General features: G+C 46.7%; 1 protein-coding gene across 1 annotated transcript in view; it reads right to left on the bottom strand.

Moving 5' to 3' along the window:
* Window positions 1-1140: 1140 nt before the first annotated feature.
* Window positions 1141-22695, bottom strand: part of GRIN2B (glutamate ionotropic receptor NMDA type subunit 2B) — a gene marked incomplete at both ends in the record, with an annotated part of 298387 nt that continues 276832 nt past the window's right edge. The window contains 5 exons of the mRNA XM_082635335.1: window positions 1141-1505; window positions 1536-3051; window positions 5665-5903; window positions 8706-8893; window positions 10654-10814. Of these exons, the coding sequence (XP_082491461.1) occupies window positions 1141-1505; window positions 1536-3051; window positions 5665-5903; window positions 8706-8893; window positions 10654-10814 (2469 nt within the window). The remainder of the gene's footprint in view (window positions 1506-1535; window positions 3052-5664; window positions 5904-8705; window positions 8894-10653; window positions 10815-22695) is intronic.

The raw sequence follows: 22695 nt of genomic DNA, 5'->3' as shown, positions 1-22695 counted from the left end.
ACAATCTTCTGCCCTCAGGTATGGGCCAAAAGAATCCTGGTTGCTTCTACTTCCCTTTAGCCTTCCTGGAAAGTTCTTGGCCAAAACTGGTGGAATGTATTGGCAACCACGGAGGAATTATTTTTGTACGTTGCCCATGTAGGATTGTTCACCCACGTTTTTGTCTAGACCACAGGAACTTCTCCATCAAGAACTTCCATTCTCTTCATTTGGGAAGGGTGAAGGGGAGAGACAGCCAAAATTCAGGTAACACAGGACCATCTCTGTTTGTATATAAGCCAAAACAAGCCCGGTGCTTAGGGATATTAAAAGAAACAACACTATGAGTCAAGGCTGCCTTCTCCGCGTGAAAAGGCCTGATGACAGGCGTGTATAGACAACACGTGTGCAAGTGTATATCAACACACATGCACACGCAGTCCCTCCTTCCTTGCCTCTAATGCACCATGAAACACTGCTCTGATGTACCTTCCATCATCCGCCAATGACCTTTCATTCCAGTTCACTACCAGTTAAGTCTCATGGAATTGAAGCAAACTTTTCTTTTTTTTTTTTGGCTTATATAGAAACACACGTGGCTTCCCACCCTCTGCTTGGCGCACGATCCCCAAACACACGCCATCTAAGCAACAAGAATTTAGCAAAAGCCTCTTTTCATTCACAGGCAGTATGCTAAAGGAGCTTATTGGGGCACTTTTGCTTCCTCACCTAAACGTAAAGATCAGTTCGGGGAGTGCTATCCTGCGCTCCCGTGGCCTCCTCCCGCTTCTCCGTGCTTCACTCGAAGTGGGTGGCAAAGAGTCCTTCCACGCTAGGAGGAAGCTCGCGTGGGGCCACTTCCTTCAACCACTCCGCCCTCGCCGGCTGAGCGAGCCCACCGTATCCTCTCGCGAGAACTGGGAACTGGAAGGATGGACAGACCGGGAAGGAGGAGGGGGCTGGAAAGGGAGCAGAGATGGTTCTGGTCACCAGGGTCGCCCTCAGAAGGAATCAGAACTCCAGGATCCCATAAATAAATGAAAACGACAAGAAAGGAGCAAATGGGAACCAAGTTCACCCCCGTCACCCTCTGTGACATGCGCACCACACGTCCACAGCCCCGACCCTCCCGTACCCACCTTCGCCTCTCTCTTCCCTCACTCAGACATCAGACTCAATACTAGACAGTTTCTCATACACATGCCCATTGCTGGAGCCATTGAAAGCCCTGGGGTTTTTGTTGTTAGGCACACAGGGATTGGACTGGTTCCCTATACAGATGTCTTTCTGGAAACGGCCTGGTACAGCCCCGTGCAGGGCCGACACCACCGGCTTGTTGGTGACAAGGGCACGGAAGTCCGGCCTGGCCTTCGGCACCCCTGCCACCGTGGGCTGCCTGAAGAAGTAGGATTTGCTGCCGTGGAGCAAGCACTGGTCGTCCCCGAAAGTGGGGATGAAAGGGTTCTGCGTGACCCGGTCGGGGTAGAGCGACTTGCTGAGCATGTAGCTGCCGCCGCCGCCGCCGCCGCCGCTGCCGCCGCCGCCGCCGCCGCCGCCGCCGCCGCCGCCGGGGTTGCCATGGTTGCCGTGGTGGTGATGTCCCGCGGCCGGCGCCGCCGCCTTGCCGTTGCCGAAAGCGCTCTCGCCCGCCGGCATCTCAAACATGTGCGCGTAGGGACTGCCGTCCAGGAAGCGGCCCTTGTCTTTCAGGCTCACGCTGCGCGGGGCCAGGGCGGCCTCCTCCTTCTGCAGGTCCACGAAGGTGTCGTAGGAGTGCTGGCGCCGCAGCTTGTTCCGGGTCTTCTTCTGCGCCTTGGAGTTGGTCGGGCTCTGGGGGTACTTGGCGGCGGACGCGCTGGACGTCACGGCCACCGGCGCGGCCGGCTGGTCCAGCTCCTGCAGGGAGTTGTCCTCGCTGATGTCGTACAGGTTGCCGGCCTTCTTGCACGCCTCGCAGCGGATGCACGCCTGCCGGCCCGAGTTCTGCCCGGCCACCGTGCTCGAGTAGTTGTGCAGCTTGGACGGGCAGCTGCGGCAGAAGTTGCCCCCGGAGCGTTCCTCCCAGTCCACGCTGGTCAGGTTCTTCTCCCAGGGGGCCGGGACCCCGCCGACTCCGCCGTGCTTGTCACCCGGCCCGTGCTTGAGGTGCGACCGGTTGGTGCAGGGCCCTCCTCCGCCGACCGAGTCGCGCTTGAAGTCCTCGCCGCGCTCCTTGTAGATGTCGGTCAGGTCCACGTGCTCCCAGTGCGGCGAGGTCTCCTTGGTGCGGAACTGGTCCAGGTAGAAGTCCCGCAGCCCCTCCTTGTCCCTGAAGTAGCGCTTGTGGTCGGGGGAGCGGGGCGGCCGGCGGCGGTAGGCCAGCTCGATCTCGTCGAACTCGCGGCGGGACTTGGCCGAGGCCGGCCGCTTCTTCAGGCTGTCCTTGTACTGCTGCTTCCGCCTCTTGGCTGCGTTGCCCTCGATGTTGCCGTAGGTGACCGTATGCGTGGAGATGTCCGACACGTCGGAGCGGATCAGGTCGTCGTGGCCGCCGTAGCGGTCGCTCTTGAACGAGAACTTGCCGTACAGGTCGCTGAGCTGGCTGTGCTTGGAGGAGGGGAGGCCGATGTCCAGGGGCTTCTTGCCGAGGGACCTGGGCTGCGTGGTGAAGGGCGGGTTGTCACAGTCGTAGAGCCCGTCGATGGAGCTGGTGCTGCCGATGCTGTGCGGCCGGTGGTGGGGGTCCTGGTACGCGTTGCTGTCCTTCAGCTGCAGGTTGCCGAAAGTCCTCTCCACCTCGCTGATGTAGTCGCTGAAGAGGTTCTCCTCGCAGGGCGGGTTGTTGTAGGATTTGCAGTCCGAGTGCGTGAAGCTGCGGCGGTGCTCGGAGATGTCGTAGACGGACGACTCGCGGCGGATGAAGTCCAGGGCGCTCTGTGGGGAGCCGTTCACGCCGGACAGGTTGGCCATGTTCTTGGCCGTGCGGAGCAGACGCAGGATGTTGGAGTGTGTGTTGTTCATGGTCGCGGTGGGGGAATTCATCACGGATTGGCGCTCCTCGATGGCCACCCCGTGGATGCAGCTGTAGATACCCTGGAGGGAGGATGGGACCGGTTAGGTCTCCGACGAGGCAGGAAGTGACCATAAAGAGCACCCCCCAACCAACCCACCACTGACTGCCCCAGTGGATGAGAAAAGTCAGAGAAGACCTGAAAGAGATGGTCTTACACACTCACAGAAACATACGGCTAGAAGCTTGCCTGCCTCATCCCCCTGCATTTTGCAAGTCGCATCACGAGCTGGCGGCCTGGCGATCCAGAGGGGACATGGCTACACCGAGTGACTCGAGCAAATGGATTCGACTTGCAAGACAGGACATTCTTGCCTCAACTCCACTACTGACTCGAATTGATTTTCCTTTCCGTGCTGAGGTTTTTGTGTCTCAAAAATGAGGCCATGATATCGACTGATAGCAAAAATTATTGTCAGCCTTCTGGAAATCAGTAGCAATGCTCTACAGATGCTGGGGCTTTTCGGCCCTGGCTGGTCACCCTTGGCTGGCAGTAAAGCACAGCGGAGCCCAGGTGCTCACAACTGCCACTCTTTCCCGGCTCTGACAAACTCTGAGCAGCTTTTAGGATTTTGGTCACCAAATCACAGCTGAGCAATTCTCTTCTTGAGCCAAGCGTGAACCAAATTCACAGAGACAATCAGGCAGCCCTGGGGTCAAAGAGGGATTTTTCTCCTGTTGTGCCCTATACCGGGGCAGGAAGGACCTGGGACAGATATCCCAGTACTAGATAGGAATAAAGAATCCCCTTGCTGGGGAGAGGGAGGTGGGGGAGGGATGGATTGGGAGTTTGGGGTTAGCAGATGCAAACTAGTATATATAGGATGGATTAAACAACAAGGTCCTACTGTAGAGCACAGGGAACTACATTCAGTAGCCTGTGATAAACCCTAATGGAAAAAAACTAGGAAAAAGAATGCATATATATGGATAACTGAATCACTTCGCTGTGCAGCAGAAATTAACACAACACTGCAAATTAACTGTACTTCAATAAAATAAATAAAAGAATCTTGTAGAATCCTCTCCTTTATTCGCTCTTTAGCTCCTGGTTTCCTCCTTAACGTTTCTCGCTCAGTTACTCTGATAATAAATAATTAATATCTTAACAAATTAGTATTGACTGAGAACTCCCTGTGTGTGGCTCCTTGTGCAGAGCCCTGAAGAGCACTGTCCAGGAGAGGGAAAGGCTTGGGCTCAAGTCTAAAGTCAGGCCAACCTCCTGCCAATCTCTTGCTCCCTGCTTTGAAAGGTGGACACATTTGGAACTTTTCTGCCTGGCAAGGGAAGGTCTCTGCAGAGGAGGTTGTTTGAACTGTATCTTTAAAACTAGGGGGATAAATTTGGAAAGGGGGGATAAATTTGGAAAGGGGTTGTCCCACTGGAGGGGGATGAGAGGAGAGAAGATTAGAAAGGAGAATGGCAGCTAAATGGGAAAGAAGGAAGATCTGCATATGATAAGCCTCAGTTTCCCCAAGGCAGCAGTGAGATAAGAGATCTTTAAGAGAAGGTTCCTCTACTTTCCTTCTCAGGCCTCCTTTCTAACCCTTCTTGATTATGGCCAGGAGAAAATGCATTGTTCCTCTACAGAGCCATTGATTATGTCGAGGGACTACAAATGGGGGTTCCCCCCACTGCTGCCATCCCCCTCTCTGGAGAGGTCTCAGGAAGGGCCACGCAGTGCGACGTGGCTCAGGGCCCACAAGTCCCAACCTCCTGCTCCCAGGTAACTGAATGGCCTGCAGCAACTCACAGTCAGAGAGGACACTTTCTCTATCAACTAAAATACTACAGAAAAATGATCAAAAGATGCAACAATTTAATGAGTACTCCATTTTCTCATATAATTCCATTAGAGACAAAGTTGGTTATTTATGTCTGAAGCCTAGACCTCTATTTGAAGAGGACATTTGAGTTCACCTCTCATGAATGAATCCCAAAACTTTATTAACAAATTCGAAAGAAGTCTTTTTTTTGTTTGTTTTTTAGCTCTTCCCTGTGACCCTCTGTTCATATTCAAAACTGTGCTCAAAATCTCACTTTGGATGAGACACATAGCAGAGAACTAAATAAAGAACAACTTGAGTTATACTCTTGCTCCAATTAAGGCAGTTTCTGGAATGCAAATGTCTTATAGGTCAGGACTTATTTCTGAAGGTCCTGTTAAGCTCTTTAACTCCCCAAACTCACACATGGTTAAAACATAGAGCAGGATGGTGAAATTACCAACAATATACTTTTGGATGTCAGAATAAGAGAGATATATTTCATGATCTAAATAGAAATGTGATTTTTTAAGAGGATTAAATGATTAATCCAACCGCTGCAGAATTAACTAATGGTGATGAAAGGCATCTGGGAAAAGGCCAAATGTTTCATTTTGATACATCTGCCAGTTCTTATTGAGAACCAAATGCCCAAACCCCACACAGAAATCTGTTTCTTGAAGGAAAAACTGCATCACCTGTTTTTAGAGCCACTTGAAATTATGTCATCCCACCCCCCTGGGGAAATGTACATGATGTGGCTTCTCACTTTAGCAGCCTCAGGCTGGAGTTAGTGCCCTCCTGGGTCTCTGTGCTCTGCACAGTGAGCTGTCTTTCCCAAGCTCCAAGCAACTAAATCAAAGCACTTACTCTGCTGATGGAGAAGACCATGCCAGGCTTGCCAGAACACACACCCATAAAGCAGTGCCTGAACTGCCAATAGAAGAGGTGTTCGCAAATGAAGGTGATGAGGCTGAGAGCCATGGCGGCCCCCAGCATGTAGAAGACGCCCGCCATGTTGTCAATGTCCAGCTGGCTGCTCATGACCTCATTCTTCTCATTGTGGCAGATGCCCGTGAGCCACAGAGCTTCCAGCTCCTCCATCTCCCCTGGGGGCGGGGCGGGAAGGAGAACAGGCAGAGAGAGGCGAGAGGGGAGGAGTAGAGAGAGGGGGTGAGAGGGGTGTTGGGGGAAGGAGAGGAAAACATGAGAGAGAAAGAGAGAAGGAGACATAAAGAAAGAAAACCAACAGAGAAAGTTAGTGATTTTATTAAATACCGTTATGTAGGAACTTATCAATGTATTCAGGTATTCAGTGAAAACATAATGGGGATACCACCAGTGACACAAAGATAGGAGACATTACCTGTGTGCCCCATTACCTACCCAGTGTAAACTGGTATATAAACAATCAGTATGACAAGCTAGATGCAGGTCACAAGAGCTGCTTGAATTAGTGAGAGTAATTTTGCAGATGGGTGGCCAGTGGGTTTTCATGAGGAATGTAGGACTTGGAGGTGGGCATGGTGAATGGCTGAGTTTTAATTTATATTGCACAAAAAGGCACTCCAGGCAGCAGAAATAGCATGGTCAAGGGGAGGAAGGTAGAAAATCACGAGGCGTATTTGGGAAAGGCAGGCAGAACGAATCAAACAGAGTAACCGTAGACAAAGGAAGCCGAATACAAAAGGTTGATGCAAGATCGCTGAGGGCCTGAGTATCAGACTAAAGCGCTTTGAGCTTTTTGTTATTGTTGTTGTAGACAGTGAGGAACAACATAACTGAACAAGCGATTCAGAAAACTCCTCTCAAAAAATGTGCAGGGCTTCCCTGGTGGCGCAGTGGTTGAGAGTCCGCCTGCCGATGCAGGGGACACGGGTTTGTGCCCCAGTCCGGGAAGATCCCACATGCCGTGGAGCGGCTGGGCCCGTGAGCCATGGCCGCTGAGCCTGCGCGTCCGGAGCCTGTGCTCCGCAACAGGAGAGGCCACAACAGTGAGAGGCCCGTGTACCGCAAAAAAAAAAAAAAAATGTGTAAAGCAGATTGGGTGGGGGGAGGAGAGACAGAGACATATCGGCAGAGAGACTGATTGATTCCCTAGAGGCCCTCAGGCTTCCTGATCTCTTGTTGAAAATATAAATATTCAAAGTAAAAGGGAGGAAGCTACAGTAAAATTAGACCACGAAATTCAGACCTGCCTCCTTTTAACGCTGCTTAAGGAAGTTTTGCTTAATTCAAGTCATGCCAGGTTACAATAACTTTGATCCACTTCAGTGGATACCAGGAATTAGAAAGGTAGAAATCGTAGACAAAAGGAAAATGACAGAAACCATATGCCCGAGAATGCATCTAATTCCAGAGAAGCGAAAATCTGAAAACCTCATGAAGAAAACTGCCTGTTCCAATAGTTCCAGTTTGGTTCAAAATGTGAACCTTGTCTGAATAATCTGACCGAAGCCCTGGCCACTTCTGCAAATCGTCTCTACGGCTGCTCTTCCTCGTGGATAGAGGCCCCTTTAAGTGCCTGTAAGTGACAGCTGCATTGCAATGACAGAAACTCTTACACCAAAATGGCTTGTAACACTCCACCTAGAACCCCCTCCTCTTTCCAATGTTAATCAAATCACTTTTTACTCATTTCTTGGATCAAACTCTGATTTTCCTAACTAGGGAACAACTGACCTCACCCAGAGTCTGACAATCTCCCTATGCTCTTCTGCTGCTTCTCGCATCCCTAACAGCAAAGATTCTGCAGACAGAACTTAGGGAACCGCTTGGTTGATGGCCTGTGAGGCCAAGTAGAGTCAGGCTGCTCATCTGTAACTGGATTAGCTTCTGTGAGACGAACAGGAGGAGTAGGTGCTTTAGACAATAAAGCGAAGAGGGATGTGGAAGGCGTGAGTGTAATGAAACAGGAGATGAGGTTTCCTCAAAGCAAGCTGTCTGCTCAGTCTGCTGCAAGAATCATTCTGGGGAGTGAGTGCCTTCCAGTGTCTGCCTCTGAGGACCCTGGCCCTGCTTCCTACCTCTTCCAGAGGGAGAAGCAAGATGGGAGAGGGAAGGATGAGCCGATGGCCACGTGTGGATTTCTCTGCCCTTTCTCTGGGCCCAGGGAGAGCAGAGACCTTTCTAAAATTTCATCCACTGCTCTGGCCACATGTGAGAAGACTGCTTGGGGAACTTCTGATCCCAGCCCCTCTTACTTTATCCGAGGGTTTGATCATACCCTGCAATCCTGAAACACACCTCCTTGACTGACTAATCCTCTCCCCCAAATTTCACCCTGGGTTGGATTGTATAACCACACCCCACTGCCCCCCGCAGTTCCTTTGTTGAAGTCCTAACTCCCAGTACCTTGAAATGTGACTTTATTTGGAAGTAGGGTAATTGCAGATGTAACTGGTTAAGATGAGGTCACCTGGATACAGTGGGATCTAATCCAATGTAACTGGTATCCTTAAAAAGGGAGGGAATCAGACACAGACGTGTACAGAGGGAAAACATGCACACAGGGAGAAAGCCATGTGAACAGGAAGGCAGAGCAGGGGTGATGCGTCTACAAGACAAGGAACGCTGTAGATTGCCAGCAAACCACCATGAGCTTAGGGGAGAGGCATGGAGCGGATTCTCCCTCGAGTGCCTCATTAGGAACCAAAGCCAACACTTTGATCTTAGGGTTCAGGCCTCCAGAACCTTGGGCCAAATGTCTGTTGTTTAAGTCACTCAGTTTGTGGTACTTTGTTAGAAAGCGTTAGGAAACTAATAATATATACCCTCCAAATCTCCTAGTATACTGTGAAATGCTTTTTTGGAAATGCAGAGGTTAGAGGGATGAGGAAGGAAGCAGGGTTGATGTTTCGGACTGGCCATCGGAAGAGGCCAAATAGGCACTGTCCCTTTCTTTAACTTACCATCTCCGAAGAGCTGCAGGATAGCAAGGTCCACCTGGCGCTTCCATCCAGAATCCTTTTGGATGGCAATGCCATAACCAGTGGAAGCAAAGACCTTTCCGCTGCCAATGGTCACCAGCTTGCAGCCTTCGTCTCTGCCTGCCATGTAGTTCAGCACTGCTGCATCGTAGATGAAGGCATCCAGTTTCCTGTGCGAGAAAGAAACAAACAAAGTCCAGTGGAGGAATTTTAGTACAAAACTACCAATGGGGTCATTAATAGGAAGCAGTAGGGCTCCAGCAGACTATGGGGGGGAAGTGGCTCAAAGTAAGGCTCAAGGTGGAACCCAGCCAGAAACTGAAGCCTAAATCCCAGGCTGTTCTTTGTGTGATTTCAGGTTGAAAGGAGGAGTTCTCTCCCTCCCGCTGGGAATGATGAGCATGTAAGCTGGGCCTGAAGCCAACTCCTAAGCTGTGTCTGAAAGGAGAAGGAGTAAAAAGGAATCAATAAAAATAATAACAGAAATAATGAAAAGGAACCATCACAATGATAACAGCAAAGAGCACGGGTTAGACTTATACACCATTTTTCATTTCTCCGTTCATTACCGTCCAGAGTCGGGTAAGTGTAGGTAGACGTGTAGTACTAGATGGGCAATGCTTTTTCTGCAGTCAGAAGGGTTTCAATACTCTGTTTTGCAGCGCAAGGAGAGAGGTGAGTCATTGGGGCTGGTGGCAGCACAAGCTTGTGTCAAGAGCAAATGTGTGAAACCACAAGCCAATGCAGCATGCAGGGGAATTCAGAGGTCTCAAATTCCCAAACGTATGAGAATCTCATTGTACATACTGTGCTTTTCAAGGAAAGAATATAGAGGGAAGGGGGTAAAGCTAGGGGCAAGGTCAGGAGGGTATAGGTCAGTATTTAAACACATCAAAGGGAGAAGAAGAAATTGATATATTCATATAGGTAATAGAGAGGTCTGCAAGAAAGAAAGGCAGGCATCATCCTCTTCACTTTTACAAGTTAAGTCAGCTTTACTCCTCCTTTAGGAAAAAGAAACCCTTTCTGGCATGATTAGACACAGAACATTTTTTCAAAAGGCCTGTGAGTATCCTTTAGGAGGGGTGTCCATCAAAAAGCCAAAGCTCTGATTGACAGCTGTGATTGTACCAGGGACCAGACTGCCCAGAGTGGTCCAACACCAAACTCAAATCCCATCTTCTGACTTCATAATGATAAGACAGAGTCTTATCAGACAGGGTGGTTGTTCCAGAACCAGAGCCACCAGGAGGTCTAAGTGTTGCTAGTTAACCTACCACACAGGAAATCAGCTATGAGGCCCCAGGACCCTCAAATTCCAACTCTCATGGTCAATTGTCTGTCTTACTCTGCAGCTGTGGCTTCTGAAGGCCAAATGAATGAATGTGGCTGAGATTATGCAAGCAAACATATTTGCAGTTCAAGAGCTCCTGTTAGTGAACGAACTGAGATTACAGAGCTGGAGCAAAGAATGCCAGTTTTGTTGGGATTGGAGATTGGTTAACACATTCTTACTGTGTGTTGTCTAAAAACTTTTACCCTTTCATTGTTTATTTCTCCCTGTCTGTAAGACACCAAAATCATCATTTTCACCTTTTGGTCAGCAGGTCTTTACTTCATGTGTAATGCGTGAACTTTAGCCTTGACTCTCCCCTTTGACTTCTACTTCGATTACATTCTTGTTTCATGTTTACATTAATGCAAGTAGAATACAGTTTATTAAAAATACATAGAAGTGAATAATAGCACGGGAATCTCTGTGCACTGGCCTGAATCACACTGTCACTTTAACTTGGAGATCCATAAAGAGCAAATGCAGCCTTCTTTGCTTTCACATGGTGTGGCACCAGGCATGGCACATCTGATTCCACGTATGTTTACTAAACGTGAGCAACGTATCAAAGATTCTGAGCTTGGAAGCAGTTCTTACCCTGTTTTCAGGGAGAGCAAAGCATCGTCCACACCCCTCTGGTTGAACTTCCCCATGTAGGCGTGCATTTCCGCATAGTTATTGCGAATATTCCTCTCCGTGCTGCCGTTGGGCACAGTGCCAAAGCGGAAAGGGGGTGAGAAGTCATTAGGTCTCTGGAACTGGAGACAGAGAGAGAGAGAGAGAGAGAGAGAGAGAGAGAGAGAGAGAGAGAGAATATGAGTACTTCAAAAAATGTGAAGAGATATTATGTTAGCATTAGTGGATTTATCATGGAAGGGACAAACAAGAGTTCACCAAATACGTTAGCCCTCACTCAGGAGCAGCAATTGCTGTCTGAAAGTGAACTTCAATTCAGCTCAATTTATTCCACATTGTTGAGAGCTTTCTATCTGCCCACCCTTGACTTGTATCTGTAACACCTGTGTGCCGCATTTATGCACACTGCACAAAACCAGGGATGATGGAAATGTGCTATTAGCTTAACTGCAGTGGGCTGGTTACCTTTATTTCTGAAAATTGTGTGAAATCGGCTTCCAGGCCCCTTCATTGCACTATCAAGGCTATAGGACCTTAGTGAGGCAAGCTACATCATACTCCTGAAAATCACTTGTTGGATAGCAAATATGTTTTGCTAAGAAGTTTTCTCTTGACCTTGCTTGATGCTTTAAAAGCCCGTATTTATCCTACATGAGTTGTAGGATAAATTGTAAAAGCAAATGCAATTTTAATTATGTTCCCTCTCGTGTTTAAGAACTGAGTGTGGATTACCAGGGCTTAGCATCATCACAAAGTGAAATCTCTTGGATTTTCACCCCTATGACATCAGCTTTATTTCTGGCTATTGCCCTGCAATGAGCAAGTCTTTATGTTGCTTCCTGAACACACAATTGATTCATTTGTACCTTCACAGCCTCATAGAGTCTGTTCCCTCAGCATGAACTCACCTTTCTCCCCGGGCCAATTCATGTCCTTCACTTCAACATGTAACTCAAAGCAATTTCTTCAGGGCACTTTCTATGAGTTCTTCCTTCCATCAAGCCTACCCAACAGTGACCCATCAGTACTCTGTGTTCTTGGTTTAGATCATAATCAATACTACAAATTCATTTACGTTCTAAATGAGCTGGTTAAGTTCTGCGAGCTAGTCTCTGATGTAGTCATGAAGCTCTAGATTGAGAGAGATATGGACTGAAGAGCAGCTCTGCCACTTACTACTGTGTGATGTGGGGCAAGTAACAGGCGCTCTCCGTGCATCATTTCCTCATACATAATAAGGAGACAATAATGTCTACTTTTCAAGACTGTTGTGTGTATTAAATGATACAATGTACAAGAAGTGCATGGCACAGCATCTTGCACACAGCAAGTGCTCAAAGAAGACTCCTTATATTATTTTAAATTCATGTCTATATTCTGCATTCCCTAGTAAACTTCATACTTTCTAAGTTTCTCATTCTATTAGAACAGCAATGATCAGATGGAATGTGACCAGAGTATGTGGTCATATGTGCTGTGCCTTGGTATAGGAAAGACAATCTAGATATTTGAAGTCCACTTGGTTTCAATACTATACCATTTACCGTGGAGATACATTTGAAAATTTAACTCAGGAGTACTCTGAAGCGTTGGAGCTGTCGGGGCTTCAAGCCATTCTCCTTTCTCCTTCCCTTGACCTGAGACACTCAAGAGCTTCTCAGAATATGGGGATTTCATGGACCACAAAATGTCACGGCACCAGAAACCATAAATGCCATCTTTGTTGCTTAAAGTTGGCCATAGTTAAAAGTAAGATCATGCAGTGGTGTTTGTTAGGTAATCTGAGATGCATCAAAAGACCACTACTTTCTGACTTACCATGGTGCTTTTTGCCATTAAGAGTTTCTATTTAATTATTTTTAAACAGGTTGTGATTTTTAAGTGAATAAAGACACTATAAAAGGGTCAAAGAATTTTAGAGTTGGATGAGCCGCTCAAGGTTAACTAGTCCAAACCTTTCATTTTACAAATGAAGACAGAGGCCCACGGAGGACAAGTAATTTGCTCAGTGTCCCACAGTAGCAGTGATGGCTAATGTTATCAGGAGTCAGTTGGCTTAATTAATAGTATTCCTCATGGTCCCCAGCAGATAACAAGTTTAAAGTAAACAGGGATATGTTTTGTTGGACGAGACGGAATGCTGTGCATAGAACTGTCAATTAAAACACTTCAGATGTTTGAAAAAAGGTATCCCCCAATCAAAAGTAGAGTAGATACCATGGCAGGCAGCAGTATAACCAAATAAGCTCCCTTTAATCAGTAATTCCCCACTTTGCTAGGACAATGACAACTGATGCTCACAGTGTCCAAATACTAGGGTCCAAAGTATTTTCTGAAACATCAATGAAAGTTGAAATCATGTCCAGTACAATTCTGGTATAAGTTTTTATGTTCTAGTTGTTTTGAAAATCGGCAATCCATGTAAGGTAGATAGAATAATTTTTTTTAATTAAAATTTTTTTATTGAAGTATAATTGATTTATAGTGTGTTAATTTCTGCTGTACAGCAAAGTGACTCAGTTATACAAATATATATTATTTTTCATATTCTTTTCCATTATGGTTTATAACAGGCCATTGAATATAGTTCCCTGCGCTATATAGTAGGACCTTGTTGTTTATCCATTCTATATATATAATAGTTTTCATCTGCTAATCCCAAACTCCCAATCCTTCCCCTGCCCCCCACCTCTGCCTTCCCCTTGGCAACCACAAATCTGTTCTCTAGAGATACAACAATTTTTGATTAACCAAATGGAATGTGATACCCAGAGTGCCTCACGTCCTGATGAAGCTCGATTATGGAAAGTTTCCATACTACTCTTAATTAACTTTAATTTCTAAGTTATCTTTAGATTTCTAGATGCTGTTTTATAACTATATCTTGGAATACATAAATACTAAAGAAATAATAAAGGACTTAGAATAGCCAAGATGACCTTGAAGAAGAAGAACAAAGTTGAAAGACTTATACTACCTGACTTCAAGACTTGTAAAGCTGTAGTAATCATGACAGTGGGATATTAGCATAGAGAGAGTAAAGAGGTTATGGGAACAGAATGGAGTGCCCCCCATAGACCAACACACGTATGGTGCAAAGGTGATTCAGGACGGATAGGACAGTCTTCAACCAGTGGTGTCAGAACAGCTAGCTATCCGTATGCAAAAAAACCTTCATTCCATACCTCACAAGATATATAGAAATTAACACAAAGTAGATCATATATCTAAATACAAATCCTAAAATTATAACATTTCCAGGAGAAAATATAGGAGAAAGGTTTTGTCACCCTGAGTTAGACAAAGGTTTCTTAGATATGACACCAAAGTACAATCCACCACACAAAAAAAGATAAATTGGACTTTGTTAAAATTAAGAACTCTTTGAAAGACACCGCTAAAATCATGGAAAGACGAGCCACTGGCAAGATAAAAATATTTGAAAACAATTTAAAGCTATTAAAAAATTAAAGGAATTAAATAAGAAGATAGCAATACTCTTGAAGAGTCTTCCATCTTCCATCAGAAAACAATCAGAGAAATCAGCCAACACTAGAAGAATGGAAGGCGTGGCCCTGTGGAAAGCATTGGTCTTGGAGGCAGATAATTTGGATGTGAATTCCAGATCTTTCTCTGACCAACTGCGTGAACATGGGCAAGTTATTTAAATTCATGGAGCCCCATTTTTCTGGAAGTATTATTTTTAATTAATATTGAGATAATATCTGGGATTACTTAACACAATATCTGGCACATGGTGGATTCTCAAAACTATTAACTGCTTCCGTGAGGATGAAGTTCTAATATCTAAAATTGTCCTATGTTAGATAATGTTCCCTAAGATGGAAAACTCTTGTTCCTTAATTTGTTCCTTAAACTCAGCCAGTCTGGGGACCAAAAGGGTGAGTGTATCACCCCACAATTAGCCGAAGCAGAAGCAGAAGTGAGCCTGCCTTTTCCTTTGAAGATTCTTGTCCCAGCTTGGTGAAATTTAAATAAAAACCTAGATTTTTAAAAAACTGTCATTGGAACTTGAATTTTACTAAAATTCATGGCCATGGAGAACTATATTTTTAGTGAGGAAGAAGGAAAAAAAGAATCCTCCAAATACCACCTTGATGCTTCCAATAAATGCCCTGTAATAAAACTTACTCCAAGCTGTGAGGCATTATATGGCACTTATTTAATCTGAATGGCAATCTGTGCTCTCTGGGGTTTGGGGAAGGAGTAAAATTGAGTACTGTCCAGAGCCGGAAGTCTTAAAAATCCATAGAACAAGAGGGACTCTAAGAAACAAAAGTTTAAAATATTAAAAAACCCAATACACCAAGGAGACCAGCATTGAATTAAAAACCTCAGTCTGATTTTCAAATAGGGAATTTTATATAGTATTCCTTATTAGTTGCCTTTGGCCATTATAGAGCTTGCTTGAACTTGGAATCTTTTTCCAGAGCTACCCAGGTCGGGATTCTAAAAACATACAGAGGAAAATAAAAACGCAGAAAGGAAGGAACTTGGGGGATGGATCCCATTTCACCGATGAGGAAACTGAAGCTCTGAAGAGACCAAGGAAGTTGTTCCAGGCCACGTGGTGAAATAGGAGGACCAGCTTATAGGGCCTGACTCCCGAGCTGAGTCGTCCTACTACGGCTCAAATACCAGCCACCTGGTTCTACTGCTCAGTGGGGAGTGAAGCCACGCACTGTGGAGCCACCCAGTGAGGGTATCCTTCCCTTCCTGTCATATCAGATGCCAACACCTCCTTGGGATTCAACACAGGGTGTCCAGCCATCACTGCAAGCACACTCTCGCACAAGGGCAAAACGCTGCCAGAATGTTAAGAGACCTGTAATCTCACTTGATCCTCCTGGAGAGGTGCGGGGAATCAGAATTCAGCCCTCTGAGCTCCTCAGACCATCATCTCAGCCCCCATCTTAATGACCTCAAAGTGAGCTAGTCTTGGCGGTCAGGCAAGGAGAGAGGTGTGGAGGCCAGGAGCAAAGGCCCTTTTCCTCACCCAGAGATGGTGGGATTAGGGGGCACTGGGGCTGCTCCTTCCCAACAGAGAGGCCCTCCCACAGCCTGCTGCAGAGGGAAAGGGAAAGGGGAAGAAGCCAAGGAAGTGGAGATCTGGGTCCAGTTTGTTTATTTATTAAATAAATATATAAACCGATTTTACTACGTATAAGGCAGTACTAATTTATTAATAGCAGCTACTCAGATTCAACACCTATATATGTACTGGGAACAACTCACGTTATCTCCTTTCATGATAATTAAAATGCATCCACTCATTGGACAAATATATCCTGAGCATCTAATAGTGCAGAGGACCGTATTTATGAGGATGCAAGAAGTTTACATACCAGAGAGTCAGAGATGTAAACATTCATTCAATTTTTCATTCCTTTACTTTTTCATTCATTCATTTGTTCATTCATTTATTCTTTCATTCATACAGACTTTCAGCACATATTTATAGCATCTGTCACGATATTCTGGGTGCTGGGGATACAGCATGACAGGAGGGTAAGAACCTGCTTTCAAGGAGTTCACTGTAAAGAGGTAGGGCAAATAATAAGTTGGTTTTTTTTTTCTAATGTAATGGACTAATATAGAGCCACAGATTCTTTGCTAGTCCTTGTATAAGAGATGAAGTATGTTCCCTGTCCTTGATTCTGGCCTGGCCTTGTGACTTGCTTGACCAACAGAATGTGCAAAAGTAACATTCTGGGACTTCTGAGGCTAGGTCATAAGAGCCTTGCAGTTTCCTCCTGGGCTTCTTGGAACCTGGCTCCGAGGGGAGCGGTCACCTCTGTAAGAAGTCCTATGACCCTGCGGAGCTGTCATAGCTCGGCGCTTCTATCTGCAGGCCCGGCTGAGCCCAGCCTTCCAACCACTCCAGCGAGGGCACCAGGCAACCCCGCCCACATATCTGACCCACAAACTGGGGAAATACAATGAAATGGCCCTTGCTTTAAGCCACCAAGTGCTGGGGTAGGTTGCCGTGCAGCCATAGATAACGGGCACAAAAGTGATCTCTGTGAAATAGTGAAAATCAAGTGCTGGGAAGAAATGGACACAGCTATGATACAGGATAAAGAGCGACTGGCCGGAGAATAAGTTTAGCCTGGCTGTCCTAAGAAGCCCCCTCTGAGACAGGTGGCTTCTGAACAAAGCGCTGGACGATGAGGAGGAACCAGGCACGTGAGGATCGGGGGCAGGGCAGCGGGTGTGGCTGGGGGACTGGGAGTGCCATGCTGGGCGCCACGGAGCAGCGTGCCCGTGAGAGTGGAGGCCAGAGCAAAGGGCGCTGTCCTGAACAGCCTTAAGGAGGCCACAGAGCCGGGGCTAAGAGCTGAAGGGAGAGTGATCTGGTAGGGCAAGAGGAGACAAGGGGTTTTTAGATAGACACAGCGGTCTGTGCAGACGCAGGGCCCTGGGAGAGACCGGGCATGACTGGAGATCACGGGCAGTTTGTCACTGCCGGAGCCTAACAGATATGGCCCTGGTAACTGCAGGGCAGCAGGGATGAAGAGGCGGGGCCTGGCTCACAACGGGAGTTGAATTCTGCACAAAGGAGTTCAGAGTCCCTGCTCTAAGGGAAAAGAAACAGCAGAGCCTCTGGAGCCAGACTGCTTGAGTTCAAACCCCAGCTCTGCCGCTTCATAGCTCTGTGACCTGGGGCAACTCACTTAACTTCTCTGTGCCCCAGTTTCCCCATGTGTACAACGGGGCTAATAATGCTACCTACCTCATGAGGCTTCTTAGTATTCAACAGGTTCGTCTGGGCAACATGTTAGCACAGTGCCTGGCACATGTTAAATACACTATATTAGCTATTCTTACTGTCATCATCATCATTATCAGAAGCAACTGAAGAATTCTGGCTGAGTGGCAAGGCTGGGTTTTTGTGTCAGAAAGAGCCCGGAGGGTCAGCATGAAGAGCAGGTTGGAAGGAATAAAGCAGAGAGACGGGAGCTGCGGAGGACATGCGCTCGGATGAGGGTCTGGGCCCCAGGGAGAACAAGGAGGGGCAGGAGCACCGTCAGATACTTCCTTACCGTCCAAGAATGTGAACGAGGCCGTATGCACAGCTAGACGAAATCACGACCGCGGGCTGTGTACCAGTGCCACCGAAGTTCCACGGGAGAAAGGCTGCAAGCAGCCCGGCTTCCTGGATGGCTTCTTGAAGGAGGCTGCGTTTAAGTTGGTAGGGGGATGGGTTGGGCTTGGAAGGGTGGAGGTGGGGCGGGAACGTCCCTTCACGTTAGAAGAACCCTCTGCTGTAAGACACTCCTCGTCCAACTCTGTTCAGCTCCCACGGTGAGGAAGGAAACAGATCCTTGCAGAGTTTTTTTGAGTCCATGATGGCAAAAGAAAAGAAAACCAGGACTCTCCTCCATGTTGATGGCGCCCCGGCTTCTGTGCTGACGACCAGACACAGCCCAGCGAGGTTCCTTAGTGTTAGATCTTGGAAATGACAGCAGGCAAAGGAAAGGGTCTCTACTCAAAGGAGGAGGGAGGCAAGAAACGCCTTCTGGGGTGGCTGGCGACCCTGAAAGACGGCTCTTCTCCTTCAGTCGGGAGTCCGATCAGCCTATGCAAATTAGGACGAGCCAGCTCTGTGACCTTGCAGAGATGGATACTGTAATGTCCTGTTTGCAGGGTCCACCCGCGTGAGACACGGAATCTGGGGGCTTTTGTCTTCAAAGCTTGACAATCCCACACATCAATATTCATTCCATCACTCTGGCTTTTACACTTGAATCACACACACAAAATCAATGCCCAAATGCCACTCAGCCCTCTGAGGCACCCAGGAGAAAAGGTGGGAATGCTTAGGCTACAAGGGCAGCTTTTGCCCGGTCTGCTAATAACGAGCAGGTGGCAGAACGGCAGAATTCTTCGGGGACCACTTTACCTATGCAGCACTCTCCTGTTATCACCGTTATCAGCATCAGCACCCTCTGTTTTCACAGGACTGTTTTATCATTGACTTTCATTATTTTCTATGTACAGTTCTATGCATTTTGTTATTCTATGGACTCATTCCTTCATTTAAATTGGGGTAAAATATACATAAAATTGACCATTTTTTGTTATTGATATATCTTTTAATTCATTGTTTGTAGTTTGGTTTTGCTTTGTGATCCCATCTGAGAACTTTTGCCTTTAACACAGGAATTTGTGCTCTTTTTATTTATTCATAGGAAAGGTATGTCTGGTACTCATTTTATCTTCTAAAAATGTCCTTCTGTTTTAGCAATACAATTTACCATTTCTAAGTGTGCAGTTCTGTGACCTTAAGTGCATTCACACTGCTGTGCGACCAGCACCACCCTCTACCTCCAGAACTTTTTCATCTTCCCCAACTGCGATGCCATATCTGTTAAACAGTAACTCCCCATTCATTCAACTAATTTTAACCACATATAGAATCTTGTAACCGGGAGCACCATCAGGGCACAGAACAATTCCATCACCCCAAGAACTCCCTTATGTTCCTTGTCTACGGTCCTCCCTCCACCTTTAACCTCTGGCGACCACTGATATCTGTCCTCTGTTCCCATAGTTTTGCCTTTTCCAGAATGTCCTACAAATGGAGTCACACAGCATGTAACCTTTTGAGACGGGCTTTTCACTTCTCGTAATGCCTCCGAGATTCACCCGTGCTGCTGCTGTGTAGCCGTAGGTCATTCCTTTTTATTGCCGGGTAGAATTCCACTGTATGGCTGTACTGGTTTGTTTATCCATTCACCCATGGAAGGACATTCTGGTTACTTTCAGCTCGGGATAACTATGAATAGAGCAGCTATAACACTGGCATACAAATTTTTGTGAGAGCATAAATTTTCATTTCTTTAAGGTAAATGGGTCATGAGAGCTACCACACTGCCTGGGACCCCGTCCCCCCAAGTGCATCTCCTTTTGCATCTCTCCTCTCTTTTGATCTTCCCAATTTTCCCATGAACTATAAAGTAAGTACATCAACTGTTATTATCTTATTATTCTGCCTGATATTATTCTTCCCATAATATTATCCTACAGCCAAAGTAGGATGATGTATATATGTGTGTGTGGCTTCAGACTCTGAGCAATACTGGAAGGTGGGATGGAGTGGCTGGGGAAAGTGGTCCCCGTCCTCTCCCACGGTGATACCTTGTTCACCCAAAGAGGAAAGAAGCTCAGATGACAACACAGACCAGACTCTCTGAAGGTGTGACCTGCACTGTTCCATGGCCCATAAGTACTTGGGACAGATGGGGAAAGCAGGCAGAATGTGCTTACACTGAAAGGGCCATGTAATGATAGAACAGTTAAGCAAGGACATGGGTTATGGGCTCAGAAGATCTAAATTCAAAACTGAGCTCCACCGCTTATTAACTGAGCGACTTAATAAACAAACCATTTAGCTCTGAAACTGAATTTCAACAATGTTCAGGAGGAGAAATAAGGAACAGCATCACATTACAAATCTTCCATTTCAAACATGGGGCGCAGGGTAGCCACCTAGGACCCCACCATGGAATGAGCTGGCTGTGGATATAGTGATGGGTTAGAAAGTCAGACTCCTCACCTTCATGAGAGTTATAATCTGGGATGGAAGTGGGGGGGGGAATAACTGTTTTTACATTTCATTATACATTATTCATCGGAGAGAATATCGTTCAAATTCATTTGGACTAGGTGACTGACTTGCGATAACAATAACAAAGAATGTAGTTAGAAGATACAGGTATATAATGAATGTGCCTAAATTAACTCAGTTCTCTTCCTGGGCACCAGGAGAAACTGATCCCATTTTGCTACCAGGAAGTGAGTCAGCATTTAGGAAACACTTGACACCTTAGTTGTTTCTGCTCTTTTTTCTCTTGTTTATAATATTAGTACCGTGGTTGTCTACAGCGGCAAACACATCTAAGTTTGCATGTGAAGAAACCTGTACTTGGATGCAAGAAGCCTGTATGTCTTCACAACTCTGGGTGCTGTGCTTCTGGGGAAGGAGCCCCTTTCCTCTCTGAGCTGGGGCTCCAGTGGGTGACAGGCTGCAGAGGGGAGACAGTGATGGAGGGAACGGAACTCGCTCTCCTCCTGTCACTTCCCTCTTGCTGTGGCCCAAACAAGAGCTTGTAGGAAAGAAAATACAAGTTCTTTGGATTCCTGGAATTTATAGTTAATGATCAGTTTTCCTCATTGTAAAGCAGTCATTTCTTTTGTATTTTCCTAAATTTGCATATATAAGCCTTAATAAATATTTCCTGAAATATTTCATAAGATTAGATAGTGGCATCATAGTTCATGTTAGCTCGTTGAGGTTTGGTCCCTGAGCTAGTAGAGGCGAGCAGATGGGCTTATTCCTGCATTATGACACTTTACCATGTCATACTTGTATCCTGAAGTCTTAGGTGGCTAACCCTAAAGTATCACCATCAACACACATTTAATGTGGATAATCCACGCATAAGTCACTGAACTCTGAAATGATTATCTGAAATGAAATGGGGCAACAGATACAATTCTTACATTGCAGTTCAGTTGAACATAATAGTGATGGTATAATACAGACACAGCTAACATATCTATGCTCATGTACCACACAATTTACATAGAGTAACTCACTAATCTTCCCATCAACCCTATGAGGGAGGTATTATTATTCCCATGTAACCAACATGGAAACTGTTGCCCCGAGAGATAAGTAACTTGAAGAAGGCCACACAGCTAGGCTTCCAATCCAGGGTTCTCACACTTAACTGTAAAACACATCACAGAGCTCTAGATACACAGAGTAGATGTTCAGCAAACATGTAGAGTAGAATAATCCAATGACTAGATGAATATGCCAAGTTCCAAAAGGGACGTAAGGGAAGCAAAGGCAATGGAGATTTACAGGGAGAAGAGATCATCATAAGAGAATGGGGGGCTTCCCTGGTGGCAGAGTGGTTGAGAGTCCGCCTGCTGATGCAGGGGACGCGGGTTCGTGCCCCGGTCCGGGAAGATCCCACATGCCACGGAGCAGCTGGGCCCGTGAGCCATGGCTGCTGAGCCTGCGCGTCCGGAGCCTGTGCTCCGCAATGGGAGAGGCCACAACAGTGAGAGGCCTGCGTACCGCAAAAAAACCAAAACAACAAAAAAAGAGAATGGGGATGAGGCGGCTATAGGGAGGAAGCAGAGATGGAGCTGACTCCTACAGATGGGCCAAGATTTACACAGGAAGGTGTGTGGGGAGGCCACTCAGGACAAGAGGAAGGGCACCAGCAAAGATGCAGAGGGACCCGGGCACAGTGTCTCAACAGAAGTTGGAAAGAATGTTTGTATGGTGAATATGGACCACTGAGTTGGTGTCCAGGCAGGAGCCGAGCGGCCAAGCACCTGTCGTGGTCGGGCAGGGGAAGGACGCAGCATTTAGTTATCATTACACAGCTAAAGCAACCGAATGAAGAACTGAGAGGCTGGGGCAGGGATGCTCACTGGGAGTCTGGCCTATTCCCAGGAGAAAATAACGGGAGGAATATATGGGAAAGGCACCAAAGCATAAGCCTTGACAGAATCCAAGTCTGCTTATACGTTCAGAAGAAGGAAGGAGAGGATGTGGCACAGGGGCCTCGTCCACACCACTGCCTCTCCCACCGCTTTCCTCGCCCGCCCCTCATAGCCACCCTGGCCTTCTGGAAGCTCCTAAGAACACCGAAATCTCCGGATACCCATCGCTTCCTCACGAGCTTCAGGTCAGACCTGATAGTCTCACTGAGACCTTCCCTGACCACCAGATTTAAAGATGCAACTTCTCTGCCAACACAATCTCCCTTCTGTGCTGTATGTTTCTCTGTGCAGTAAACACCTTAGATTGCATATAATTGCCTTTGACTTTTCTCCCCTCCGCCAGCCCCGCCTTTAGAATACAAGTGATATGAAGGACAAGATTTTTGTCTGTTTTGATCACTGCTGTCTCTCTGGTACCTAGAAGAGTAAGTGGCACTTCGTAGGCTCTCGGTATGA

The sequence above is a fragment of the Mesoplodon mirus genome (genome assembly GCF_964341445.2).
Source record: "Mesoplodon mirus genome assembly, chromosome: 11".
NCBI lineage: Eukaryota > Metazoa > Chordata > Mammalia > Artiodactyla > Ziphiidae > Mesoplodon > Mesoplodon mirus.
This window is presented reverse-complemented; position numbering and strand designations above follow the sequence as displayed.